Source organism: Grammomys surdaster, unplaced genomic scaffold (genome assembly GCF_004785775.1).
Source record: "Grammomys surdaster isolate TR1022 unplaced genomic scaffold, NIH_TR_1.0 200, whole genome shotgun sequence".
Classification (NCBI taxonomy): domain Eukaryota; kingdom Metazoa; phylum Chordata; class Mammalia; order Rodentia; family Muridae; genus Grammomys; species Grammomys surdaster.
Window position 1 is genome coordinate 69,635 of NW_021604645.1, and position 27,726 is coordinate 97,360.

General features: G+C 34.3%; 1 protein-coding gene across 1 annotated transcript in view; it reads right to left on the bottom strand.

The window, feature by feature from the left end:
• Positions 1-27,726, bottom strand: part of Nrk (Nik related kinase) — a 93,138-nt gene that overhangs the window by 28,152 nt on the left and 37,260 nt on the right. The window contains exons 3-15 of the mRNA XM_028770327.1: positions 22,209-22,265; positions 20,734-20,805; positions 17,160-17,285; positions 15,737-15,847; positions 14,294-14,384; positions 11,832-11,962; positions 9,379-9,433; positions 8,000-8,078; positions 6,927-7,102; positions 5,881-5,944; positions 5,191-5,461; positions 4,306-5,154; positions 1,791-1,889 (exon numbers count right to left, since the gene is read on the bottom strand). Of these exons, the coding sequence (XP_028626160.1) occupies positions 1,791-1,889; positions 4,306-5,154; positions 5,191-5,461; positions 5,881-5,944; positions 6,927-7,102; positions 8,000-8,078; positions 9,379-9,433; positions 11,832-11,962; positions 14,294-14,384; positions 15,737-15,847; positions 17,160-17,285; positions 20,734-20,805; positions 22,209-22,265 (2,181 nt within the window). The remainder of the gene's footprint in view (positions 1-1,790; positions 1,890-4,305; positions 5,155-5,190; positions 5,462-5,880; positions 5,945-6,926; positions 7,103-7,999; positions 8,079-9,378; positions 9,434-11,831; positions 11,963-14,293; positions 14,385-15,736; positions 15,848-17,159; positions 17,286-20,733; positions 20,806-22,208; positions 22,266-27,726) is intronic.

A 27,726-nucleotide genomic window follows, 5' to 3' on the forward strand; every position in this document is an offset into this window, starting at 1 on the left:
CAGGTATGTACTGCCACCACAGAAAGGTCAAGAAACTAAGTGACACTATTAAATGAAATTTCAAAAATCGCTACACATCTATAATGGTAAAAGATGAAAAGACATGGCTTAATATGAGTTGACATTCTTTGGTATGAAAAAATGGGAGAAGGAAAATAGTGAGACCTGCATATATTAAGACACAATACATTCCAATCCAAACATTGCTCATTGAATGTCTTGGTTAGTGTCAAACTGAAGGTAATAACTACCATCTGGGAATACAAGCAAAGCCATGTGTTACGGCAACAAAGGAGACACTATTGACTATTTTCATTAACGAACACAATCCAACTTATGATCCCTCTGTAAATATTTAGTATTTATAAATCAATAATTTTAGTCATACAACATTTAGTTTCTAAGCAACTATACTGCAAAAGCATTGACAATTCTTTCATAGTGGACTTCTGTGAAGTATCTTGTGATGATTGTGTACAACAAATGTGACTCCTAACCCACCATCATCAGAAGAAAGTCAGAGTTATTTATTTATATACTAAATAATTCCAGTGATTAAGAAGAATTGGGAATGTTGGCTGTTATGAACCAAATCAAGTTAATGCTACCATCTCTGTATAAGAAAGTGAACTCATTTACAACACATGTCCCTCATACATGTTGTAAATACTGTATTATTTGAAGTGGTCATTAAAACTGAAGTCACCCTGACATCATTTAATTTTTCAAGTGTGAGAAAATGAATCATAGACTGATTTAGATCTGTGATAAATAGTCTATCAGGGACAGAGAGAATCATGGTAAAAATATATGATTATGTTCCACAGTGAGCTACTCACATTTTAATATGAAATAATATATTTAAAAAATTCCTGAAAAGCCTTCTTATATGAACTATGTGCATATGCTAGATATTTTAAACAAAATAAGTTTGCAAAGTGAAGAAAAAAAATCAAAGCGAAGCCACTTGCCAGCAATGATAAAAACATGAGCTCTCAAAGGAAAATTAGAAGTGTAAATTAGTATCTGTCACTGAACACTTGACAACTTATGAATACTCAGTTACATTTATGGTAAACATTGGTAATGCTGCTCAAATGCTGCTCTGATATTGTGAAATGGAATGTAAACACTTGGGAGAATCTATATACACAGTGAAGTAATGTTTTCAAATTGATGACTAGATGAATTCAGAAATCACGTATAAGTGAAATCTCTATTCAGAGTACAAGACAATGAATTTTTGTAGGAACACAGTATTTTACTAGTACTGTTTTCGATTCTATTTGGCTAGTTTGGGCATGTTACCAATGAATATGCACAAGTATTTGAAGGAGACTGAAGGAAAATCTACAACAGTCACAATTACCTGAAAAATTTATATCAAATTCCTCTTTCTAACCATCTCTATGTACTAAGCGAGCTCTTACACATATATTTCAAGCAAAACAACATATGGCCACAGATTGAATTATGAAGTAGATATGAATATCCAGCTGTTTTCTATTAAGCAAGACAGATTAAAAGGATCTGAAAATAGGAGACAATGACATCTGTATAATAATGTTTTGGGCAAAATAAATATTTTTCATTTATATTTACTTATGTTAAATGTATTTATACCTTTTTGGTTTTAATTTTCAGTAAGTTAGATAGTGAATGACATAATGGAAAAGATTTATACAATTCTCAATATTTAAGATTATAAAGGGATCCTGAGACCATTAAGTTTAAGAGGCACTTTTCTAGGTACTTATTAATGTCATAACAACTCATATTGAGATCTTTACCTCATTTCCTGTAGGATTTTGAGCGTGTGGTTCTATTTGGACTTCAGCCTGAATTGAATGAAACACTTCATCATTGTCTGATGAGTCATCTTCTCTATCCTTTGAAACAAAAAATAATATAAATATTTAAATCATTATGAGTGTGCAAGTGATAAGAACAACAGAATCATCTTATTTTGTAACCATGACGAATAATTTCCAAAGACTTAGAAATTATTTAAACCAGCAGTTTCTAATAATTTTTGGTTAGGGATCCTTTTTAAAAATCTAAGGAAAGGTACAGATTGTCCATAGAAAACTGAATATAGACACACATTTGCATAAATTTTTGGGTGAACTGCTAGTTTCCTGAAGCTTATTTCTGGGATCCAGATTAAGAATCTGATTTAATGTTTGATTAACACATAATCACACCCTAACTTTTCACATTTAGTAAGCTGTTATAACTCCAAAATTTGGTTCTAAGTAGAGGAAGATCTGTGATATAGAGTCCAAACTTTCCTCCTAAATTAAGCTCTCAGAGTTCAATCAAATGATTCAGCCACTATTACCTCTTCCACGTACAGATTATAATGAAAATATATGCATCTTACAAACTGGTATGGCAAAGCACTCAGACATGTTCATAAATTCTAATTAAATTTTACATATTTCAAAAGAACTGTGACTTTTTTGTAGTATAGATAATTTTATTTCCTTTATGTATTCCATAAGGAATAGACACACACACACACACACACACACACACACACACAGAGAGACATATATACGGATGTCTATATGAGAACCTAGGCTCATAGGGTTGCTAACAATTATTAACTGACTTAGTTCTATTTTGAAGTAGCTTCTCACATATATATTAAAAACAATTACAGTAAGTATATTCTCTGCTGCTAATATTGGGCATATTTCCAGGATAAATACAAGTCTTGTTCACTAATGCAAATCCCATTAGCTCTAATTGGTTTAGAGAGCTCATTGAGAACAGTCATTAGCAAGTTATATGCCTTATTTCTGGCCACAGACCATGGTTTCAGACTCATACGATTTCTATCTCCTTATATTCTGGCAGGGATGCATCCATTTGCCCTTTTGGCTCATTCTCCTTTCACTTTTTCAAATCCTTTCTTATGTAAATGTGCCAGGAAGTTACCAATTGCTTAACTGGCTTAATGTGCACAAACCCAAATTATAACTTATCTAGCTATTCGGGAAAGGTTCATTTGTAATTACTACATCAGTTATTATTAAGTGGATGTGGATGCTAATCAGCATATAACAGTTACTTTTATATAAATGAATACTGAAAATTATTAGAAAACAACTGCTTTCCTAATCTATATTGACCTTACTAATTTGCTTATTAAACCTATAAACTATTCATTGTCAAATAAATAGTGCCAGATAAAATTCTACAAAGCCTGTCAAACTTTATCCACCTACATATGGGAGCTTTGAAATTTTATTGACTCTTCTTAAATGAGAAGTCAAGTTCTACTCGTTCCCTGTTCTGTGCGGTCACATCATTGAACAATTACATAAAAGCATAGGATCACTAAGAAGACAAGTTATAAATGTGACAGCTATATACAAAGTGTTTTGGAAATGAGTTTTGTCTTCATTTCAGAAGAGATGTATTTACTTTTGTTTTGCTTTATTTGTATGGGTGGTGTACAGTTTTTGTAGAGATCAGAAGAGGGTAATAGATTGTTTGGGACTGGAGTTCTAGATGGTTGTTTGCTGTCATGTGGTACTGGAAACTGAAGCTGAGTCCTGTGAAAGTGTACTCTTAACCTCTGAACCATCTCTCTAGTCCTTACTTTTTGTTTTTATTTTAACCTCAATTTTAAAATCCCAAAGCACGAATTAATGCAATTCACACAAATAGTGCAATCCTTCATTCTATGGCAAGAAATAACAAATAAGCAACTTCAAATTGAAAAAAAATCTATTTATGTGTATTTAGCTACTTTAATTCATGTATACCAAATGTGTGCAGAAAGCCATGGAAGACAGCTTACAAGCCGTTATGCACTGCCATGTAGGGTTCTGAGAAACGAACCCATGTCCTCTGTAAGAGCAGTAAATGTTTTTATCTGTTTATTCATCTCTGTAGCCCCAGAATTAGAGACATAAAAATTGAGGCAACTTTGGAATTTTAAATTAGGAATGTCTCAAGTCAAAATAGTTATTTTAAGTGTTTGTATGCTAACCATTTACTGGTTAAGGGAGTAATTTCAAAAGGTAAAACAAAGCAAAATAAAACCCTAATAACTAAGCCACGACTCCTATAGAGATACATTAAACCATTAGTTGTATTAGTAAAGCAGTTTTTCTTCTTTTGATCACAATTATCTGGAGATTTCAGAATGAATCATTTCAAGTGCAAATTAGTAAATCGTTGGTACAACATGGAATATTAGTTTTGTTTGGTTTCACAGAGAAAATATGCAAGCAATAACTAGCATATTTTTTCAGTAGTTTTCACTCAGGAAAAATATCAAAAATCTCTTACATTTTCAACTTGTCTCAGTTGCTCTTCATGCTGATTAAAGATCTCCTCCCATCTACGATGGCGCCTTCTCCTGCTGGCTTCTACATCTGAGCACTCAAAATCCTCAAGTCTCCATAATGCCTTTGCCCTGAATCTCTTGGGTCTTAGTCTTTTGACTATTGCTTTCTTTAGACTAGCAACTTTTGATTTTTTCTTCTGTGTCGGTTCTGGTTCAGTGTAAAATCCATCTGTAGACAAATTTTCCAAGAAGATTTGCAGTGGACCAAGCGGTTTTGAGATATATGCATTTGGTGCCCGAAGCAAGTCCCTGGATAGTCCCTCTATCAGTGCTTGCACTGCGCCAACTGCCCTTGAGTCCTCTAGATCCCAGGCCTGTGCACGAGGTGCCTCTTCATTTTGTTCCCCTACTGGAATTAGCAGCTGTGTATCCAGATGAAGAGGCAGGAGCACATGATGGTTCTGGGACAGTAAAGGCAGGAACACCTGGGCATGCACTTGTATTACCTCAGGTTCCTTATCCTCAATCTCAGCTTGTGGAGGCTCAACAGCCTCTTCTTGTACCTCAGCTTGCTCAGGTTCCCTGTTCTGCTCTGGTTGCTGCTCAGGAACTGGATTCTGCCTCTGCTGTTGTTCAGCAGCCTGGCCCTGCCTTTGCTGTTCAGGCGCCCTGTCTTGCCCCTGAAATTCTTCTGGTACCTGGTCCAAATCTTTAGGCTGTTCTGTTTCTGAGGCCTCCTGCTGTTCGTTTGGTATGGGGGCCTGTACTTCTGGAGAACTAGATTGGTTATCCTGAGTAGGCAGTGACATGCACACCTGGGCTGCTTTGCTTAGTTGGGGAGGTGCCTGAATCTTTGTAACTAGAGATGCAGACGCTGTTGCTTCAACCTGTACCTGTACTGGCATGCACACCTGAACTGCCCCATATAGACACTGTGGAACCTGAGCCTGCTTTTGGAAAGGCTTAGGTATATTGTCCTGAGAATGTAGAGGCATGAACACATTGGCTGCCTCCTGCAGTTGTTGAAGTTCTTGGTCCTGTGGCTCTTCTTCATCAGGTAACCACCTTGGCTGAGAGGGTTCTCCATTCACAATTCTGAGTGGTCTGCATCTGCTGCTGTTTGGCACTCTCAAAAGTTCAGGAGTGCAAGAAGGTCCTCTAAAATAAGCATACAGAATAATGACATATAAAGAGTTTTTACTGGAACTAGGTCATGCCTGATAATTGCTTTAATTTTTAAAAGATAGACCAAGAAAGATAACAAATATTTCTGTATTCATCCTTGCAATGTCTGAAATATTCTGTAGGTAATGTGTAATGCTGCTGATGGATTAAATCCTTACTGTAGGTTGGTATTCTACTTGATCAATCTATTAATATATGTCATTTCAGAACAGTAACAAAAATGTTCAATATTTTCTCACAATATCTCATAGAAACAGAAATATGGTGCGTTTTGTGTTTTTGTTTTGTACCAAATAAGATTAAGTCATCTTGAGTAGAAGTCAATAGTATTAAGTCTATTTTCTTAGGTAACCTGCTATCATCTAATTATAAATTGAGTTTTCTCAACACACCTTAATCTCCTTGTGATGCACTGTTCATTAATAACTTCTTCTCCTTCGAGGGCCACAGGCATTCCTTGTGTGAAAAAGAGAAAAGGAAGTAATGCATAAATACTGTTTGGTTCACCTTAGTGACTTCGCAACTTTCTAAAGCCCAGGACATAGAGTGAATTGCTATGGGTAAGAAGGTCAGAAGTAACAGAGCTCTTCAAACATACTTTGCTGGTGATGTTGACAAATTGCTAGGTATAGTTTTGAAATACAGTAGAGATACTTCAGGCAGATTAATTTTTCTGGACAGAAGGAAAAACATCTTAGCAACCTGATGGCTGCCTTCATGAAAAGGTAGAATGAGATAAAGGAAGAAAAAAGACAAGAACCACTTGATGATGTGGATTTGACCTATAGAACCATGAATGCCTGAGCTATCCTATATGCTCACTGATGGTCCTGAGTCTGCTGAGTCTGCTCCAAGAGAGGCTTAGTTTATGAGTAAGATCCTGAGCTTGCAGTAACCTAAACACCTTGGCTTCCCCCTGAAGTTGTTTAAGTGCTTTTCCCTCAGCTAACCCACCTTGACAGAGGGGCGATCTACATCAGTGTTCTAAGTAATCTGCCTTTGTTTGTTTTATATTTAATATATTTAATGCATTCAGCTTATTTCCTGTGAACCATGATGTTATTACTGAAATGTGGCATCTTAGAAATGAGAGTTCTCTTCTGATTCCTTGTGTTAAATTGCCTAGGACTGCTATAATTGCATTTGTGGAGATATCGCTAATGAAATGAGACTTTTTCTGTAGATAACATTATTTTGAAATCTTGCACCTCTAGATTTCAGCGAATTGTGGCTGATGTTCCTCTAGTGATTTGAGAATGGCCTGTATGATGCCGGTCTCCATAGCATTAGATCAGAGGCACATAAATGAACCAACTCTCTAGTGCTGCCCCTGCACTCCAAAACTTAATTCCTTAACAAATACTTTAAAACTCAAAACAATAAATAAATGTAAGATCTCATATCTTATCTGAATGATACAAAGCTTTGTGGTTTCTACCTTTTCTCTCTTTCTTTTGAATGATCCCAGTAATATGCTTTGTCAAGGACTCCACAACACGTCGTTCATTTTTTATGTTATGGACAAATGGATGATGAAGCATGTTTCCAGATGTCGGACGAAATAGGAAATTTTTTATCATGCAATTTTCCATGAAATTCTGGAACTTACGGGACCTGAAAGAAATGAAACATAGAAATGAACAACACCATTTTTCCTGCTGTGCTGCTCCTACTCCACTACTGTGCTGCTTTCAAGGTCATAGATTCTGAAAGACTTGTTAGAACTACAATTGTCTTTTCAATTAGGAAATAGCCTATGTCTTAACAATATACATGATACAATGATGTCAGGTAAGCCTCAGAAATAGAAGTTGAGTTAACAGACTTTTCACTCAACACTAGAAATATCCATGGGTTCAGCAGCAGGTACATGATAAAGCTCATATAATCAGATGGCAATTAAAAGATTCAGTGTGGCATCTGATTCCAAAAGCAGGTGTTGATAAACAGTACAAAGTAAGCTTGTAAAAAAAAACACATGCAAAGAGATTCAGCTAAATCCATGTAAACAGTTAAAGTGAATTCAAGAAAAGAAATACCAACAATCGAACAATTGTCAACTCTTACTAATCACAGTAAGCAAGAATTTAGCTGGATTAAGCTTCATAAAACACAGTTCTCATGGTCTGCAGTAATGCAGAGCGGTTCTTCAAGTCTGTGGATGTTTAATTTAATGGGCCAACCAATAGGGCTGTACATCAAAGTTACTGACTGCATGTCTAGGCACCATGACAAACATCACATATGGGTGTCATTGCTCCCTTCACTTCATTGCTTTAGAAGGAGCTGAAAGTGTCCATTAAGAAAAATACTGTAATATCCTCATCGTGTATTATGGAGGATTTCTAGTTAATCACCCATATTTGGATAAAAAAAATACTGACATCCAACATAAGACACTGGATTACAGGAAGTATTGTCCAAAAAAAATGTCGAAATGAGAATGATCAAATCAATGAAAATTTCTTTATAAAAATCCTAAATCAGTATATTTAAGAAATTCTTGTTTACCATCCACTGGATTTGACTGTGGGAGCGGCTTCCCGTAGAATAACACAAAGGGCTTCCAGAGGCTGAAGGTTACACAAAGCTGTGAAGGGAAACAGATACATTTAGGAAGAACACGAAAAGTGCCTGCAGAGCCCACTTCTCATTCTACAGTCTCATTCACATATCCTGTTAAATAGACTCTAAAAGATGAACAGATAAATAAATGTATGATAACTAATAACAAATTTTATTTTAATAGCAACATTATATCAAGTCAGTATCTTCATTACCTGGTTAACAAATTAATAAAAAATGGAAAAAACCCCAGCTATTAGAAATCTGGCCAACAATATTAAAACTACTTCATGTAATATCCAAGGGAATGTGAAAATAGGGAAATATTTGGTGCAGATGAAATTAAATTCTCCTGGTGTGCAGGAGGAGGTTTTATCGTGTCACAAAAAAAAAGGCAGAGCCTAAGAAACACATCTCTTCAAATTATGCCGTAAGTTACTGTGGTGTTTGAAAGCTGCTATAAATCTTCCAGCCTTGGTGAAAATGCCCCTACATTGCTTAAGTCACCACCTATAACATACGAACTAAAGAAGGCCCTGATATCCAAAAGGATATTGTTAAAGCACCCTCTCCCTGATAAGGGTTTCCTCTGCCTTTTCTCTATTTCTCTGGAAGACCCTGATGATATATCAAAGCTCAAAGGATGATCATTTTCTCACCTAAATCTTGGAAGATACCATCTGATAACTGTAGTTTTGGAAAACTATCCCCTTTGAGATGCTAATTGTGAAAACCTAGAAGATTGCAACAGTTAACTTGACGAGTATTGTTCTCATGCAGAGTTCATACTCCAGGCAAAGGATAGTGGTGAAAGAGCAATATTTGATAGGGAGGAGATCTAGAGCTGCTTATGATTAAAGTCATTTTTGCTACTCATCTAGGCAGGATGGCCTATCTCCTTGTGTGTTCAGAATCTCCTGGCCCTAACGTATATTTCCAAAGAAGCTTGTCATTTGCAATCTCTGTGCAAAATTTTTCTGCCCTCCTACTCTGAGTCTGTTATTCATTCCTCAAAATCAAATTAATGCCAAGTATCATATTCTGAATTTGAAGAGATGGACAGAGATGTAGATATCGAAGATAAGATAGAAGAAACATAAAATAATAAGACATGTATCATATATTTACATAAGATGATTTTTAACAAAATATTGGTCATAATTGACAAACTACCATTTATGGTTTGGCACATAATATGATGCATGTGTAGCCAAATTAAAGCTGTCTGTTACAAATGGTAGCATCATACTCCAGAGAGACAAATTTGTACAGTATAGTCCCACAAACTGTGAGATACATCAAATATATCAAACATTTATACTTACGAGGAGCCCCTTCAGCCATTTCAATAGCAGTGATTCCCACAGACCATACATCACTCTAAAAAAAAAAAAGATAGTAAAAAACCTCTCAAAATGGAAAATTAGTATTAGGAGTCTCAAAAGCATTTTGGCTGGGATTAAATATCAATTCTACAGCCATTTGATGTGTTTCTATACTGAAGCTTCATTATAGACTAAAGTTACAGGAAGACATTATTTGAGTTTGTGACTAGCCAACACTTCACTGTACCATAAGTTCATGCAGAATGATGTTCAGTGAAAGGTAAATGCATCTTGCATACATTTCTAGTCATGCTGAACTTTAAATATAAAAAGTAACTTCATAATGAAGTCTTAATATTAAGATCTATAATGTGTGATGTAGAATAAGTGATTTAATTCTGTGTATCTCCATTTCATTTAATGTAGAATGCTTCTTTATAGAATTGATATGTGCACATATGTAGACATGGGTAGATATATACACATCTACACACATATAATATATAAATGTATTCATATATATGTACATCTAATATATAAATAGACATATAGATATACCTAACATTTATAGGTTAAACATTAATATATAAATTATGCTACATATAAACTATATTTGTTGAAATATTTCTTATTAACTATTAGGTACACATTTCAATAGTTACTGGAATACAATCAATGAAGCTCTTATCAACTATCTTCACCATTATTATCTGTATTTAGTTTTTCTAAGTATGGAAAAGGGGCTGGTTAAGTGGGTAAAGACATTTGCTGCCAAACCTACTGATATGAGTTCAGTCCTTAGAATTCACATTTTGAAAGGAGAGAACAGACTTCTGCAATTTGTCCTTTGAACTCCACATGTGTACTTTTATACACTCACATGCAGGCAGGTGCATGAGCACAGAGACCATACTTAAATAAAATGTAGCTCTAGAAAAAGGTAAAGGGCACCTTACTTGTGGTGTACTGGCTGACTCTTAAAACAGTTTCCTCTAGTTTTAGAGCCTCAACTTACAGATAGCTTAACTTTGCTTCTTAAGACATTCCAAGCTTTAGGTTTCTTTTAATTATTTTGAGATTAAATAATAAAAGCAAGGGGTTAAACATACTTAGAAGACGGTAAAATTTATACAGACATAAGGCACCATGCCTTGCAGAAAATGAGTTAAAGAACTTTATTCCCATCGTCTTCCTAGCTCCCAATGTAATACCAAAACTGTGATAGGCTCTCAGTAAATAATTACTTTACATAACAAGCAAACATGATTGGAAAAAAAGGCTAAGAGATGAAATCTATACTGATCTATTTCAGATAGTGAGTTCTGCGTGCTACAAAACGATATCAGAGTGAATTGATTGGAAGACTTGTGATGTCGTGGTTGAATGAGGTTTTCTTTTTCTAGTTTTTGGCACATGGGGAGCTTTGCTCCTTTCCATATTAACTTATTGTAATAAACAGTTGTATACACATATGTGTATATGTGCACTTCAAATAGAAATTTCAGTAGAAATGTTAATATACAGCACAAGTTATTGTTTTCTATTCCCTTGTTTTTCTGGGGTTTTGGAGATCAACCAAATGCCAATGACTACTATCTCCAGTACACCAAGGAAGGAAATTATTATTTATATTTTTGAACTTATAAGTATGAATTATTTGCTTTATATTCATTCTTTATGTGTGGAACTGCTGATTAAATTTAGGGCTTCATGAATGCCAGACTCTCTATCACTGACCTATATCATCAGCCCTGTTTGTCACTCTTAATTGTGATAAAAACCTGATCTCAGACTCATTTTGTAGCCCAGGCAGGCTTAATACTCCTGTCTTAACTGCCTAAGTAGTTGAGATTGCAGTCTTTAGGCCCCAGGCCTGGCCTCATTTCAACGAGTTTACAAATTTCTCTGTTCTTGGAAGTTAAAATTCCAATTGAAACCATCTAATTTATTTTTATAAAGAAGTTGCCAGCAACATGAACTAGATATTCCCTCTTGATTCTGAGAAAGTGCCAATGTTCTACTTTGTCTTCATTATTAGAAAATACTATTTTTATTCATACTATGAAATCACATGTAGAAATAGAGGCTACAATTTCTGATTAGTTGTGTTTATTCAGAAGGAAGATCTACTTTATATTCTTTTTATCATTCAAATATGATGTAGCTGTGGCTGGAGAGAAGCCTCAGTAATTAAGAGCGTTTATTGCTTATTCATTAGGACCAGTGTTCAGAGCCAAGCACTCATGGTCACAGGGTTGAGAAATAATTTTAACTCCAGCTACAGGGTATTCCAAACTGTTTTCTGTCCTCCATGGACACCTGGACATAATGTGTGTGTACATTTGCACAGACACATACATACACATAAATAAAATAAATCTTAAAATATAAAATAAATGTAGTCATTCGCCCTCAAAAATTTGAGTCCTCTCTGTCTGAATTATCATACTCACTCTGTAATCATAGGAACGTCTTGGGTCTTCATCACAGTGAATCACCTCGGGAGCCATCCAGTACGGTGTACCAATGAAGCTATTTCTCCGTCCATTTGTTTTGCTCACTTGGGCACTCACTCCAAAATCCACTACATATGTCAAAATAATTAATCAGGAACACAAATCTCAATAAGTTATTGCTTTAACTTGGAAAGGCAATACAAAAGCCACAATGGATAACAAATTTTATTTCTGGCCCAGAAAACTTTACCATGAAGTCGTCTCCAGGAATACTGAGAAATGAGCTTTAGCTGCTATTTATGTTGGAATGAGACCTAACAGTACTGTTATAAATTTAATGTAGGTTTGGATAAATGTTTATCATGAATATTAAAAATAAAGTTTCACTGGTTGCTAAGATGTGGCATATGGCATATGCAGAGCTTGGATCTGCCACCAAGCTGGAGGATGAATAGCACTGAGAGCCACATCTTAGCAGTGCCATTCCTGTTAACAGTTAGCTAGAAAGCCTCATGCATGACATCGGAAACTCCAATCCCACTGATAAGGAAAAATGAGCTTCCTGGTAGAAGTTAATTTACTATAGATGTCTCCTGAATTAGGTGCAACTATTATCTGGGCTATCTACATCTTAGCTTTATTCTAAAAAAAGTTTATTTTCCCATTCTTCTGTGGGATACATTGTAAGAAAATATTTAGTATGGTATCCTGAGAAACAGACAGAAAAAATGCTGATGTAGACTAGGGTTATTGATTCCAAAAACAATAAGACAGGGATGAAATATGAAGTAGATTTTCAAATTTATAATGGTTTCTGGGAATCTGGAAGATGGTGAACAAAATAACTGAAAAGCAGCTTGAATAATTTAGTGGAATCAAAGAAAAATGAAGCAAAATTAATAGTTTAAGGCAGTCTTTCAGAAAGCATCGAAGAAGAGGAAGAAATATTTAAAATATTTTTGAGGATTTTTCTTTGCTGTAAACTTTCACTATCTAGGCTTTACAAAAGTTTATCTTTACATAATAACTCAACATTCTCACTTGCTCTAATATCCCAATTTAAGAGCCAAGAAATACCTATGAAGGCCATAAACTGGTATGCTCATACATGCATGGAAAGCAAATAGATAAAATCTAGAAGAAATAATGACAAATACATGTTTTCAAAAGGTAAAAAAAATTATAAGATGAAGAGTTTAAAACTCAACAATGAAGCTGGGTGTGGTGTTGCACACACCTTTAATCCCAGCACTCGGGAGGCAGAGGCAAGCAGATCTTTGAGTTTGAGGCCAGCCTGGTCTACAGAGCTGGTTCCAGGACAACAGCAGCTACACAGACTTTGTTTCAAAACGACAGCAGCAACAACACAGCACTCAAAAGAAAACTCAACAGTAATGTATATTTTCATTAATCACCCAGGGAAGAGATTATGGAGGTTATTGTCATTCTACAATGTCTTTCCTGATGTCACTTTTTTTGGCTATCATTATGTTTGCCTTCTGAAATATTTTATTCATGTATATTGTTTAAAACATATTAGCTGATGAACCTAAATGAAAATGTGTAAGGATTAAGCATCAAATAAGCCTAATTCAGTTCTAAGCTAACACTATAAGGTTTTTCTTCATGAATAAACTATATTAACATTAAGTGAATGGACTTTGAAACAGATATTTAAGTTACTCTACACTTGTAATTTTTGTTTCATGTTACAAATATTTGGGGCTACCAGCAACATGACTCAAGCTTATGCACATAGGATACACCTAGCTTGGGAGTTAAGAATCACTCTTGTGTATTTGAGTGTAAGATCTATGTGCATTTTATATATTTCCGTATAGCTTCTTAAAATTATATTGCTAGTTTTGTAGCTTATGCATTCAAGACATGATACATTTTCTCAAAACTACTGTTATTTCATAACACACAATTACTGCCTCATTTGTTGCAAATATTGAACATAAATATTTGTAATCAATGACAATAATCTCTATTCTGGCTCTACTTATTTAGCAAGAAAACGGGAAATTCAGAATTTGGTTTGCATATAGCAGAAACATCACTTCTGATCAATAAAAACTCAAGGAATAAATGCAAATAAGCAAATTATGTTTTAGTAACCAAAAGCTATGTCATATTCTTCAAAATATGGCTCTATAATGGGAAATCTTTTAAAAACAATTAATACTTGCCATGATTCAATCACTGAAATATGTTTGACAGCTATCTCTAACATAGTATAAAGCAATAAGTGACCAAAACGCAAAACTTTCATCATAATTAAAGTTGTTTATCTGCAGTTTCAAAGAAATAATTAGTTACTTCCATTTTACTTTCATGCCATCTCCCTGCCAAATAAAGTATCAAGAAAACCCAAATAGCTATATTGGTGCTGATATGTTACAAGGCAGTTGTCTTAGCTCTCTGCTTCACCTAACCCACTGCAAGAAGGAACTTACCTATTTTGACTTCAGCCTCATGAGTCAGCAGCACATTTTGCCCTTTGATGTCCCGGTGAATTACATGGTGCGCATGAAGGTGAGCTAAGCCCTGTACATACATACATATTTTAAAAGTCAAGTTAGTATCTAGATACGTATTTTTTTCCAGATTTTTGGTAGTGCTTTAAAGTGCTTTGGGGGGAAAAACCTTTTGTTAAGAAAAATGGTCCACATTTGGTTTTTTAAACAAAATTCTTTAGGCTGGAATGACTACAACCAGTTCCCAGAAATACTTCTTTTGGCTATAAGTAAAGGAAAATATATCAGAATACTCATGAAAGAAAAAGAACACTGAAAAGTAATATTTATATAGATTGGGAAACTTTATCCTCCTTTACAGCCTCTATATTTCTGAGTAGGCATGACAGTAAAGACCTGGGCATCTTAACTATTAACTATTTTGTTCTATTTCTTATCCAAATATTTGTTTAGTCCAAAATATTTTCTAGTGAGGCCTGTAGGCCTAGAATCTGAGGGAATGTGGAAATTCATTTTAAAATGTGTACAATTTTTGTTGGCTTACCATGTTGGCTCCAGCCTATTCACTACTGAGAACCCCATGACCTGGCTAAACCATGACACGGTATGCAGTATTATGCTTCAGTGAGATCATGCCAGAAACAAGTTGGGCATTAATAATACATTTATTGAGCTTTGATACTGTGCCAGACATTGTGCTAAATATTTAGATGGAGTCATTACTAAGTTGTCACAGAACCCGTTTGGGGAGCATGCCATCCTCCCATATTATGGATAAAGAAAATGAGAGCTGGGGAAAGCAAGAAATTGATTTTAGGTCATAGAAATTATATATGATGAATTAAAATCCAAATTCGGTGTATGGTTTATACTCTTAAAACAGTTCCATTGTTATTAAAAAGACATCCAAACAAAATGAGAAGAATCACATTCCAAAGGTTTTGGGGGTGCTCTTCAGTTTATTAATATCCTTTTTCGGGGGGTGACCCTAATGACTTACTTATTGAACACCAATAGAATTTGGCTGACCTAAGCTCATTGCTTTTATCTAACTAGATGTTAGAAGTTAAAGAAAAATTGGGGGCTATATTCAAAGAAGATACGTGTCTTTTTAAAAGAATGCAAATAGTTTGGGACCACACTGTAGAGCACTAAGTTTTCCTGACTAGTCCTCATCTTAATCCATGATACCTCAACACTTAAAAATATAGTTAAGCCATGATGTCACTTCCATGATCTGGTGAACATAGTAGTGAGAATCTCAAAGAGAGACGTTCAAGGTGTTGATCTCAGTATTTTGGCCTTTTAGGTTTCCTTATTCACGGGTTATGTCTAAAATTCTTAGCTATGCAACATTATAAGGTTATATATTTAGAGTTAGGTTCTTTTAAGCACAGGGACAAAGATGATTTGAATACTCACCTGAAGGATTTCTCGGCAGATATAAGCGATCCAGTCTTCTTTTAAACTCTGATTTCTTGTCATCCTCACCACGTCAGTGACCGAGCCTGCTGCACATAGCTCCATTACCATCTGCAACAAAAACCACAAAAGTGTGAACCATTTCAGAAAATTACAGTAGTGGAATGAGAAAATGTGGAAGAAGGTAAACCAGAAAACACATTGGAATGTTTTCACCAGCAGGGGGGATTTCAACTAATACTTCAATCGTAGGTTTTTTAGGTTGTAGTTCAAGATATTTCGAAAGAAGGTCATTCAAGTTTATGCTAAAAAAGTAAGAACAAATATCATTGGAAAAATTTTTGGGGAAGAGAAACCTGAATATGAGATAATGGAAAAGAAAGGAACAGATATTTGAGAGGCAAATTTGCCTGGATATGGAAGTCTTCAAAGAATTTACAGCTCGTTGATATTAGATTTGTTTTCATATTTTAACAGGCTAGAATGACTGAATGAATAGAGTACTAATATATTTGATAATGAGACTCAATATTTCTAATAACTTTTCATATTGTGGGAAAGGTAAATTTTGTCAATATTTTATGAAAATATAGTATATATCTAAATAGCAAATAAGTAACAATTAGAGCTGTGGAACAATAGTCAAGAAAATATCACATATTATTTTCAGAAAATTCTAGTTACCTGGATATTTGAGAAAAACAGAGTTGATTTGGAAATTGTTAAATTTAGCAATCCTAAGAATGATATTATTAAACTAGCAGCATCAGTATCATCTATGAACTTACTAGAGAACACAAATTTCACACACATTCCAGACCTATATGATGTAAATGTCTGCAAAAGAGGGCCAGTACTGTGTTATAGAAAGTTCTCTAGAAGATTCTGATTCAAGCCAAAATGTGAACTTCAATGTAATGTGTACAATAGAACTTTTAACTAACACTACAAGACCCTAAAACTACATTATTCCAGTTTATATCCCAAGTACTCTGTTTTTCAAGGTATTATTGACTGAAATTCATTATCTAAGATAGTAAAGCATGGGAAAAATTCAAGTAACTATGGCTTAGTTATACTAGGCTCCAGTTAGTTACTGAAATTTATGTCTTTACTGGTGTAACATTTATAATGGTCCAGGCACGATGACAAATCAGTGATGCATTTAGCTATAATTTAAAATTTGAATCTTAAATTAACAGTGTTCATTTGTGTCTGTCTCTATCCCACATTGCCTGGCAATGAAGTTAGTCTTTCCATTTCTTATATTATACTGCCTCAAGGAGTCAGAATACATTTCACTATACTATCGTGAACAGTTGAGGACTTAAGTTTTCTAGTAGGAAAGCAAATATCACACCTTATCTCCTTCACAGTGTTTGACTTTTCTTATGGAACAAGACCAGGACAAAGAAAAACATACCCAAAGTTGGTGCTGATGGCCAGGGGGATTCAGCTTGAAAAATCCACCATAGAATGTCACAATGTTTTTGTGGAAAGAGTACTTCCTCAGCAGATTGAGTTCAGTCCTAAGATCCTCTTCTTCATCCTAAAGAGTAAAAATAAAGCTTTCTTTTGAGCTCAAACCACTGGCAGTTAGTCTCTAAAGTATAATGCATATACAAAGGAAAATGTTACAGAATTAAGAGTTAAAGGAAATCTTTTTATAAAATTGCAATTTAGGAGCAAAAGGAAAGAGTAAACTAAAGATCACTTGATTCAGAAGTTCTTAAAATATGACCCAAGAAGAGCAGCACTGGACCTTAAGAAAGTATTCAATAAGTAATGTAATAATTTTTTCTAATTTCATTGAGATACAATACATATACTCTATACTTCAGTAACTTAAAATGTAACACCTTACTGTTTAAGTAACATAGAGATATAATATCATCACAGTCAATCACAGAACATATTTCCTCTGAAATGAAACCATAGCCTACCTCCAATTCTACCACACTCATCTTAGGTCTGAGAAACTACTAATGTTTTTCTCTTCAAAGTATACAAATGATATTTTATATTTATTCTTTCCAGACTAGCTATTTTTGAGGCTTATGCATGAAATAGCCATTCATAAAATATCAGTGTTTCATTTCAAATGATGGACAATGTGAATAATGTTTCTATAAGCATTCGTGTCAACTTTTTTAATGTATGTGTTTGCAGTTCACTCTGGTGAATCTGAGATGTTGAATATTTTGATGAAAATCCAAACTCATTTTCAACACCAGTTGCATCATTTTTTCTTACATATATTGGAAGTTCCGATTTTTCCAAATTCACCAGTAAACTTTACATCTGTTCTTTGAGAGTGCCATGACAATATCATGTGGTTTTGATTTATAATCTCCTGGGAAGAAAGAGTTTTAGATTATTTTATCAATTTCTTATTGACTGGTGTGTGTGTGTGTGTGTGTGTGTGTATTGAAATAGTTATTGGACTTATAAGTATTTTCACTTATTCTATGAGTTGCCCTAATCTTTCATGTGTTCTCTAGGTCACACACATTTTTACTTTTGATAAAGTCCAACTTATCATCGTTCTATTGTTAGTGCCTTTTGTTTCCTAAGTAGTCATCATCAAATCAAATCACAAACATTTAGCTTTATGTTATTTCTTAAGCATTTTATAGTTTTAGCTCTTATGTTTAGGTATTTGATGAGATTTCAGACCTTTTTATCTCGTTCATTAATAGAGCTGGTTGCAGAATGTTGTCATTAGCCTTTAATACATTTTAAAGGTATGGGCTCATTTGATGCTAATCTTCTAAAGTAAGTTTATAATAAAGTTTTGTTTGCCTAATCATATCAGCCACACATCATGTCTATGTATTAAAACAAGTAATGATTTAGTCTCTCTGATTATTTAACACTCTTTTTAAAAGATTGTAGTACACATTCTGTCAGAGTTGTGTATGCTAATGAAGTAGCTAGACACTGAAGTGATAAATAGACTATACATATGTAACATATGATACATACAATAGCTACAGATAGGCATATGTGGCATTTATTTTAATCTAAACAATTGCATATTTTTTTCAAATTTTGTATTAGTACATAAGGCACATCTACCTATAGCAGTGAATACTTGTATATCATTTGGTGGCAGCATAAAATTGTAAAGAATAGATATATGGGTCTGATGCTTACAGGATGGGGTCAGATGTTGAAGTATTCTTTTTGAGAATTATCAATTTATTTATCATTAAATCCACCTGATTAGATGAGATCACTGAAGTGAAAAGCAAAGTTTAAAGGGACAACTCTATCAAAAGAAAATTTGACCTTAGCCAGGAACGAACACCAAATCTGAGTATTGATTGGTACACTTCTCTTTTTACCATTGACTCCCCATAGTAAGTAACCCACTTCTCTCCCCAGTTTTCCATTTACCTTTAAAAATACAGTAGAAGATAGAAATACTGTCCTATCTTTATAGAAGATCTATGTATGTGCAGCTAACACACATTTTAGCCAAAATAGTCAAGCTGGTTTAGAGATCCTAACTGATTAGCTAGCAACGATGTTCCTTTACTAAAACTTAATCATTGAATTCAAAAGACATGACTTAAAAAAAATAAAACTTTTAAGAGTGGGTTTCCCACATAAATGTAAACTCTCCCAAAACAAATAAATGAAGATCAGATATGTTTGGAAAGCATTAGTGTGTTTGCCACTCTCAATTAACGAGAAGTTGAGCTTGTAAGAAACACACAAGTACATAATATCCATCAGGCCAAGTGGGTAATTTAAAACTCTCACACATCTCCTAGTAATATGATGCTACAGTGTTTCCTGGCTCTGTGCCAGTTGATCACAGACTGGCCTGAATATCCTGCTTTTTGTCAAAAGGCAGCTCAAGGATGCCAGAATTCCCTTTGTAAATCCTCCAATGCTACAACCAAAATACCCCCTTTTTAATATGGAAAGAATACTAGAAAATTTTGGACACGTTAATTTTTTATTAATATAAACTTTTGAGAAAAGTAGAATTAACCTAATAATTCTATTTTAGATTTCTTCAATTTCTGGTAGATTTTTGATCTATGAAAGCTGGTTATAGCTGCTTCCTCTGAATATGTTTTTACTATTATGATACATTATAAACTAAAAGAGGCCTGTTGTGTAACAGATTAATCATGAAGGTATTTCACAGTGGGTTTTTTATATACCTAGAAAGATTCTAAATGTGTTTGGGTTAATAGAAAGGGTTATTTTTAATGTTTATGTCACTATATCTATGAAGACATAAAGGCTTAAAATAACTGAACCTCATTTATTTGACTGCAGGAGAGAAAACTAGAAAAATTATATCAATGAAATATATTGAAATGAACAATAATTTTTGTTTTAGGCTTATGTAATATTTTGATAGAAAACTAAGGTGTTTTGAGAAATACAGTTCTGTATGCCTGAACTTATTCCAAAACCAGTGATATTGAGGTAAGAGAGATATCAAAAATTCTACAAGGAGAAAGTGGTCCATACTCTTTCCTGTGTCCAAGTATAGTGGACAAATATCTGAAGGGTACTCGATTGGCTTTCTATTATTAGTTTTGCAATATAAAAAGCAGCCATTAATTTGGCTCAAATGTAATGATGCCTGTGATCATAACTGGGCAATAGAGACTTGTTCTAAAGAAGGTGTATGCCATATAAAAAAGTACTTTGTGAAGGTCAATTTTAAGAAAAAATATTCTTGGCACAGTCAGCTCTTCCATGTGGCTGGCCAATGTGAAGGCTCTATTCACTGTTGACATACTCATTTTTCCCTGCAGCCAATAATTTACTGTGCAAAGGCCCTCTTCTTTGACAGATGTCAGTGTTCAACTCTGATGAGTAAATCTATATGAATAGTAGAAGAGATACATGCTATCATTTCCACCATAAGCATTTTAGAGGGAGCCCATGTAGAGATAATGCAAAGAATAAATTGAAAGCTAAAATCAAGGGAAAGACTATGGAGGTGCCAAGGAAGACTAAGTACTCACGCTGTATCTCCATCCAACAGACTTTTGGTATTTGTTCACTCTCACCCGCTTTCCTATTTCAGGCAAAGGATTCTGAAAAAAAAAAGAAAAATATTATTAGACTTACTAGTATACTCTTACAATAACTTATGCTGAAGTATTTTGTGCTATTTTAGCACTAATTGTAGATGAATGTAACATCATCCCTTTCTTGCTTTACACTAATAGTATTAATCTAAAATTTCAATTTCTTATAGCATGTGTGAATTGGGAACAAATTTATGTTAACGGACGTGACTGACACATTAATGGGAAATTTTGCATTAGCAAAGTGTTATTTTCCTTTTACAAATGCAGATGGTAAATATTAAACATTTACTGTCCTACCATGACTTTTAAATATTCAAAGATTTAATATGGTTCTAGGGCTCCTAAGTTAAAATAAGGAAATAAATTATCTTATACAGTCTTACAGTTTTTTGTTTTTGTTTTTGTTTTTTTCGAGACAGGGTTTCTCTGTATAGCCTTGGTTGTCCTGGAACTCACTCTGTAGACCAGGCTGGCCTCAAACTCCGAAATCCGCCTGCCTCTGCCTCCCAAGTGCTGGGATTAAAGGCGTGCGCCACCACTGCCCAGCCAGTTTTTTTTTTTTTTTTTAATGCACTGGGTTATTTCAGAACTATGTTTTATAAATTCACAAAACTCCCAAATCCCCTGAATCTCACATTGGTTTGCAACATTTACTGGCCAAACAAAAGTACCCTTCGGTTTCTTCACTAATTGCAAAGTAACAGTTCATTGTAAGGTACAACAGTTCCATAAAGCCACATAATCTTTCAAGTATTTTTCCTTGGGGATATAATGAAATGAAAATGTCTTAATTTCTGTTATGTTTGTGTTAATATCATCTTGAGAAAATTAAGTACTAAAGAGAGTGGGCAGAATTCAGTCTGTCACAAATTCTTTGACAACAGATTATGAACTGTGACACAATTTTATGAATTTTAGCAGGAACAGTGCCAATTAAATGTTCTCTCTTGCTTATCTGTCAGAAAATATATGAAAAATGTGCTTCTCTGACAACTTCTTTCCTTCTACCTGTCATTGGGAATCTAATGACCTCAACTCTCAAAAGAAATGATTGGAGAAAAAGTACAACAGAGCAGAGCAGTATTAACACAATATTTAAGGAAATATCTCTTTTGCTATCCCAGACAATAGATAATCAACTGGAAATAGAGAGGAATATACTTTTCCAATTGATTTATAATATCAAATATTTAGAATTTATGGTATGAGTGGTTTATTTTTAATGTGGAAATATAACAAACCAGTAATTACAATACAATAATACCTGTGATTACAAACCTGTAATTATTCTGAATTAACTCACTAATGTATGAAATAATGATTTTAAACCAATGACTTTAGAGTTGCTTATCCCCTGTACAGTGTATTAAGTGAGCATAATACAGAGAGGACACAGTATTGATTACCTTCCGGGCATCCATTACTTTAATAGCCACAAAAGAACCAGTCTTCTCATGGATTCCCTGAAAGAAAGGAAATTGATATGTGTCAAATGTTTGCTATTTACTCAGCAACCCAGAAACTAATAAAGTGAAATATAATTAAATAATGGCAAGGACATATGTGTTTCTAACAAACATAACTATGTTATCAACATTTAAATAAACCCAAAGCACTTCACTGAAAATGAAGCAAGTTTATTAAGTAGCTTATATTTTTGTGCTTATATTAAGCCATGGACATAATGGATCATCTAAACTTATTGTTTATTCAGTGTAATTAATACTCTCAATTTGTTCTCCATTGAAGAATCCAGATGATCAGTGTAAATTTTCAATTGAAAATAACAAAAACAGAAGATATTTACTTTTACTATACACTTTTTGACCTACATGCATGCAGTACTGTGCAAATATATCTTTCTATTGAATATTTCTTCTATAGTGATCACTGATAAGAGTGATACACAATTAATCGAACAGACTCTTAAATGTTTTAATATATCTCGAATCACAGGAACCACAAAGCTTACAAAATAGTTATGGAATATATTTTTAGTGGAATTATAATGATTTTTAATAATGTAGTCTTAGCCTAAATGCAAATCATGTATTTATAATAATATTACAATAAATATATAGTTTTTAATTGAAGATTATTTTGTGGCTGTTAATTTTCAAATTATTTTGTGCTGTGGTAATAGAAAAATTTCTCCACAGTGTTATTATGTGTAAGTTAAGAAGAATGCCTTATATGATAGTTCTCTAGTTGAAAATTATTCTTGGACTATACTAGGTTGAACAGTAGTCTCCCAGATTTGAATTTCACCTTGTACTCCAGATTGTGACCTTATTTGGTCATCCTTGAACTTCTCTGTAGGCACAGAGAATTACAACTTTTCTTTCTTTGATTCTAAGAGGTTATTCATGGGTCAAACTGCTATTCTGTTCGTACTATTATTCTGTGCAATATAAAGCATTTGGCATACTAGCAAAGCTATTAATCATGCATAATCTGCAAAATATGAACCATATCACTTTCATATTTGTGAATATACATTTGTGAAGAAATTGAACATCATTAAATGCTGGTATTCATGAAGTAAAGAATTTTCTTAATATTCTCTCAAATAGTGGTCAGGGATTGACATAATCCTCCTTTGAACTGTATTAGTTTATTTATGTTCAACCATTTTGTATAATATACTTCAGCTTGTGTTTATCTGGTAGTTTCTTGTAATTATCCTGAGATTACACACTTGCAGGATACACATTTGCAGGATAAGAGCAAATAAACGGAAGATTCTCTCACCCCATATGCACCATCATATATATCACAACAATTATGAGGTAGTGACCATGATCACTTAATGTAAGACCTGTGAAGTTTCTCCACTACCCATTCCTTGTCATACTATAAATCATTGGAAGTTACTAACGTCAGTTTTGAAGGAGAATACTGTTAGTCTTGACTAGCTAGTTAGAGAATCTAGCAGGTATCTTCTGGAAATAAACTAATTGTTCAGTAGTGCCATCTTGTGGTTTGCTGGTTATGTGGAAGCTGCTTTCTGCTGAGAGTTGAAGGCCATGCTCTAGTGAGGAAGGCAGTATTTGTAATGTGAATTATGTATAGCCTTTTCTTTTTCAGGTCTGATTTGTGTTTTATGTAAAATTAAATAAATGTAGAAAGTGCTAAGAAAGCAGAAAGGTTTTGTACTCTAAAGTAATCAGAACTGTCATTGATGTACTGAGTATTGAAAAGCCCCAAACCATACATTGGATTTTGTCGTTCACTTTTCCTATAGAAATATCAACAATATACAGGGACCCACTGGTTGAACTGGAATAGTAATGCTTCTTAAAATATAAAATACTCAAAAAGTACTAGAATGATAAACTGGAGGCATAAGTTTTAAGATATGTATATCTATAACAGGGAAAAGAAAATTCAAGGACTTATTACTCATACAGTTTTGAATTTCTAACAGAATTGGTTAAAGGATTCAGAACAATGAATATAGGCTATCATAAAAAGACATTAATAAAATTCTAAATAACTATCCTAACAACATATAATGCCTTCACAACTAAACATGCATTATTTTCACAGATCTATTTTAAGTAACTCAAGGAAAAAAATAAATCCCTCAATGTGCTAATTTCAACTTGGCAAAGATTTGTGTTCTTAATTAATTTAGATAATCAAATAAACAGCATTATTTAGTTTGCTTCCTCCAGGAAAAGCAGAATTCATTACTGTGCTGTTGATCTTCATGAGCCTGCAAATTAGTGCCAGCATTTTGAATGTATCTTATTAACAGAAAATACTACACAATCCTAAATTTAAGACTGATCACATACAAACATATCCATATATAGTGTCCTTATATACATGTATAAAATATTTCTTTAATTGAAGACTAAACCTTAATATACATAAAACATGAAGGTAAGATCATAAACACAATTGTGAGTGTTACAAGAAGACATGTATTCCTTCTTAATATCCAGACTCCTTCAGTTACTTTGGGAAGCCAAATTACTACACTCAAGACCAATTACACTTTGAGGAAGTATCTTGAAAATAATAAAGTAAGGCTAATTTAAACGCTAAGGTTCCAGAAGTAAATGAAAGTGAACTTATAACTACAGAAGAAATTCATGGGTCATCAGAATCCAGCTCCTAACTGACCAATAAGTCAAACACCTTTCCAAGCTTTTTTTCTTTTTTTTTGGTCTTTCCTTTCACCATTCTTTTCAATAGTTTTATTTGATATTTGATATTTGATATTGATATTTGATAACACTCTCCTACACCTTTGGGCTGTTCAGGTGAAGATGAAGATCTCTTCTAGTTATTTGCTGATTTCCATTAGCATAGTTGGGAAAGCTACATGGAAGAGATAAGATAGTACAAATGCCAAAATCAAATCGAAACTTGATTCCAGCACAGTATTTGAAAACACTGGAGAGTAAATGGTGGTCTTAGTTGCATAGAACTTCACAAGCATGTGCTTTATCAGGCAATGTTGACTAGGAACACTCAGCCATTAAACACAAAAAACGTTAGGAAATGGGGGATGGCCATACAACAGAAAACTGAACATGGAATGTCAGGGAGCACCTGGTTTAGTCACAAGCAGAAATGTCAGTGGAAAAAATAATAAAACCGTGCCAAAAAGGAGAGAAAAGTCATCATTGAGAGATAAGCCATTAGTTGTGTACTTTATGACTGGCTTTTGTTAGCTAATAGGCTGATGCAAACCTCAAAATTGGTAAGGCACTGAAAAATCAGCATTGAATTGCAGTAATGATCAATTTCTTGGGGATTATACATTTTAAACCATAACAAATGATTTAAAATAGCAGTTGTGACAGCTGTGTTTGTAAAATCCATCATTTTGCAACAGTTAATTACTATGTTTTCCCCTAGAAAGAATATAGGATAGTTCTTGATGGCCTTGTAATTTTCATTAGACAATTTTTTATATCATGTAGTTAAAGAAATTGTTGTGGAAAAATTGTCTTCTCTTCAGCCACTCATTCAGAGTCTCTCCAGCCATTTATTTAGTTGGCAAACTGAAACCACATAATCTCCATGGCATTCTTTCTTTTTAGTTGGGTTTGTGGTGGAGAAAGACCACTGAGCTACTCACAATACTTGAGTCCATTCTATCACTACATGGCTTGCTTTGACTCACATAGTTTTGTTCTTCATCATCTGTTTTGGTCACTAGCAAGAGATCCAACTGATCCTTGATGGCCACCACAAGGGCAGCCATAAGCAGTACCTAGGGGTCTTTGTTGAGACACCATGGCTAACAGAATAGCTTCTACCAACAGGTCTGTCCAGAAACATAAAAGCAAATGGCTGGCTGAGGGTTTTCCTTCTAAGCATGTTCTCTTCTTAACCATCCTTTCAGACTGGTAACAAGGGTGCTGTTTCTTGCATGGATGGGTTCTATTGTTTCCTTCTTATCATTCCTTCATCACAAAACAGCCCAGGAAGCCCCAAAGGACAGATGTGTTGAGAGCAATCAGTGGAGGTATGATCAAAACCAGCCATGATATGGTGAAGATAGAGGGTGAGAACTGAGGATTAAATGAAATGCCAATCACTCTCCAAGAAGAAACTGTAGTATATTTGGGAAGAAAAGGGAATTTATGAGCTTCAATTTTTAAAAAAAAATAAGTTTTAAGAAACTCAGATATTAGATAGGTGATAATTAATATATGACAAAATTATCAAGACACACCCATTTTCATTCTCACAAACCTTATTATCCTGCATGAACACACACTGTGAGCATTACATTAGACTGAAGGGCAACCAAAGAGCATTACACAGGATCTCTTTTCAATGTTTGCATGAGCATCTCATTGCTATAAAGATTTTGATAGAGTCACATGTGTCTTCCTAGATAGAAATGTCTTCCTAGGTGTGATCTCTCTTCCCCACCTCTCTGTCTCTGTCTCTCTCTGTCTCTCTGTCTCTCTATGTCTCTGTCTCCCACCCTCCCTCACTCCCTCACTTCCTCCCTCCCTCGCTCTCTCCCTTTCTCCCTCTGACCATGTTAATGAAAACTCAAAATAGGCAGATGCAAATAACTGTGGCTAGACATAGTTGGAAACTGAAGCTAAATAAATAGTATTTAAAATTTAGGGCCTTAGGATTTAAGACGTCTACTATTGAACTACATTGCAAGTTAAAGGGGAGGATAATAAGACGTCACGTTTCTGTTAAAATTTCTAACAGATTTCGTAAAGACATTATAAATATTATTTATAAAACAGTTGTTACTTACATGCCACTATGAAGATATGTCATATCTTTGCGTAAAATGAGGGTAACACTCCAGTTAATTAAGTAACATAAATGTAAGTTACATAATCACGTGATAGTCTTTGTCTTAGGCCTCATAGATTACTTTGATCAAATGAATCATTTTCCTAGATGACAGCTTTTTAAAGGAAGTTTTACTTTTTACTTAGTTTTAGGTTTATAGGCATTTAGCAAAAAAAGTGTATTGGGCTAAGTCAACCTAATTGCAATATGATTGTAAAACAGAAGAGGATGGGCCCAGTGGTGAGTGTAGACACGTGAGTGACGGTGGGGCACAAGATATTATGCCATACAAATTAGTAGAAACTTTAGAGAGATCATAATGCCTAATAAGCACTATAACACACTGAGATTTCAGACAAAGCCCGTTAACTGCTGCCTTGTTGCTCGGTACTCCAGGAATCCAAAGAGCATTAATTATCAGTAGGTGAATTTCCCTTCTTCAACCCTGTAATCATCTCTGTGGTTACATTGTGAGGCCACTCAAAGTTCCAAGCAATTCTCTTCAGTTAGAAAGCCTCAAGGCTTGGAAAGATACATGCTCATCCATGTCAGAGGGCAGGGGCTTAAGGAAGCGGTGCCAAGGCTCTTGCCAAACCGACACAAGGTTAGTCTGTCAGCGAATATTGCCTAATCCTCAGT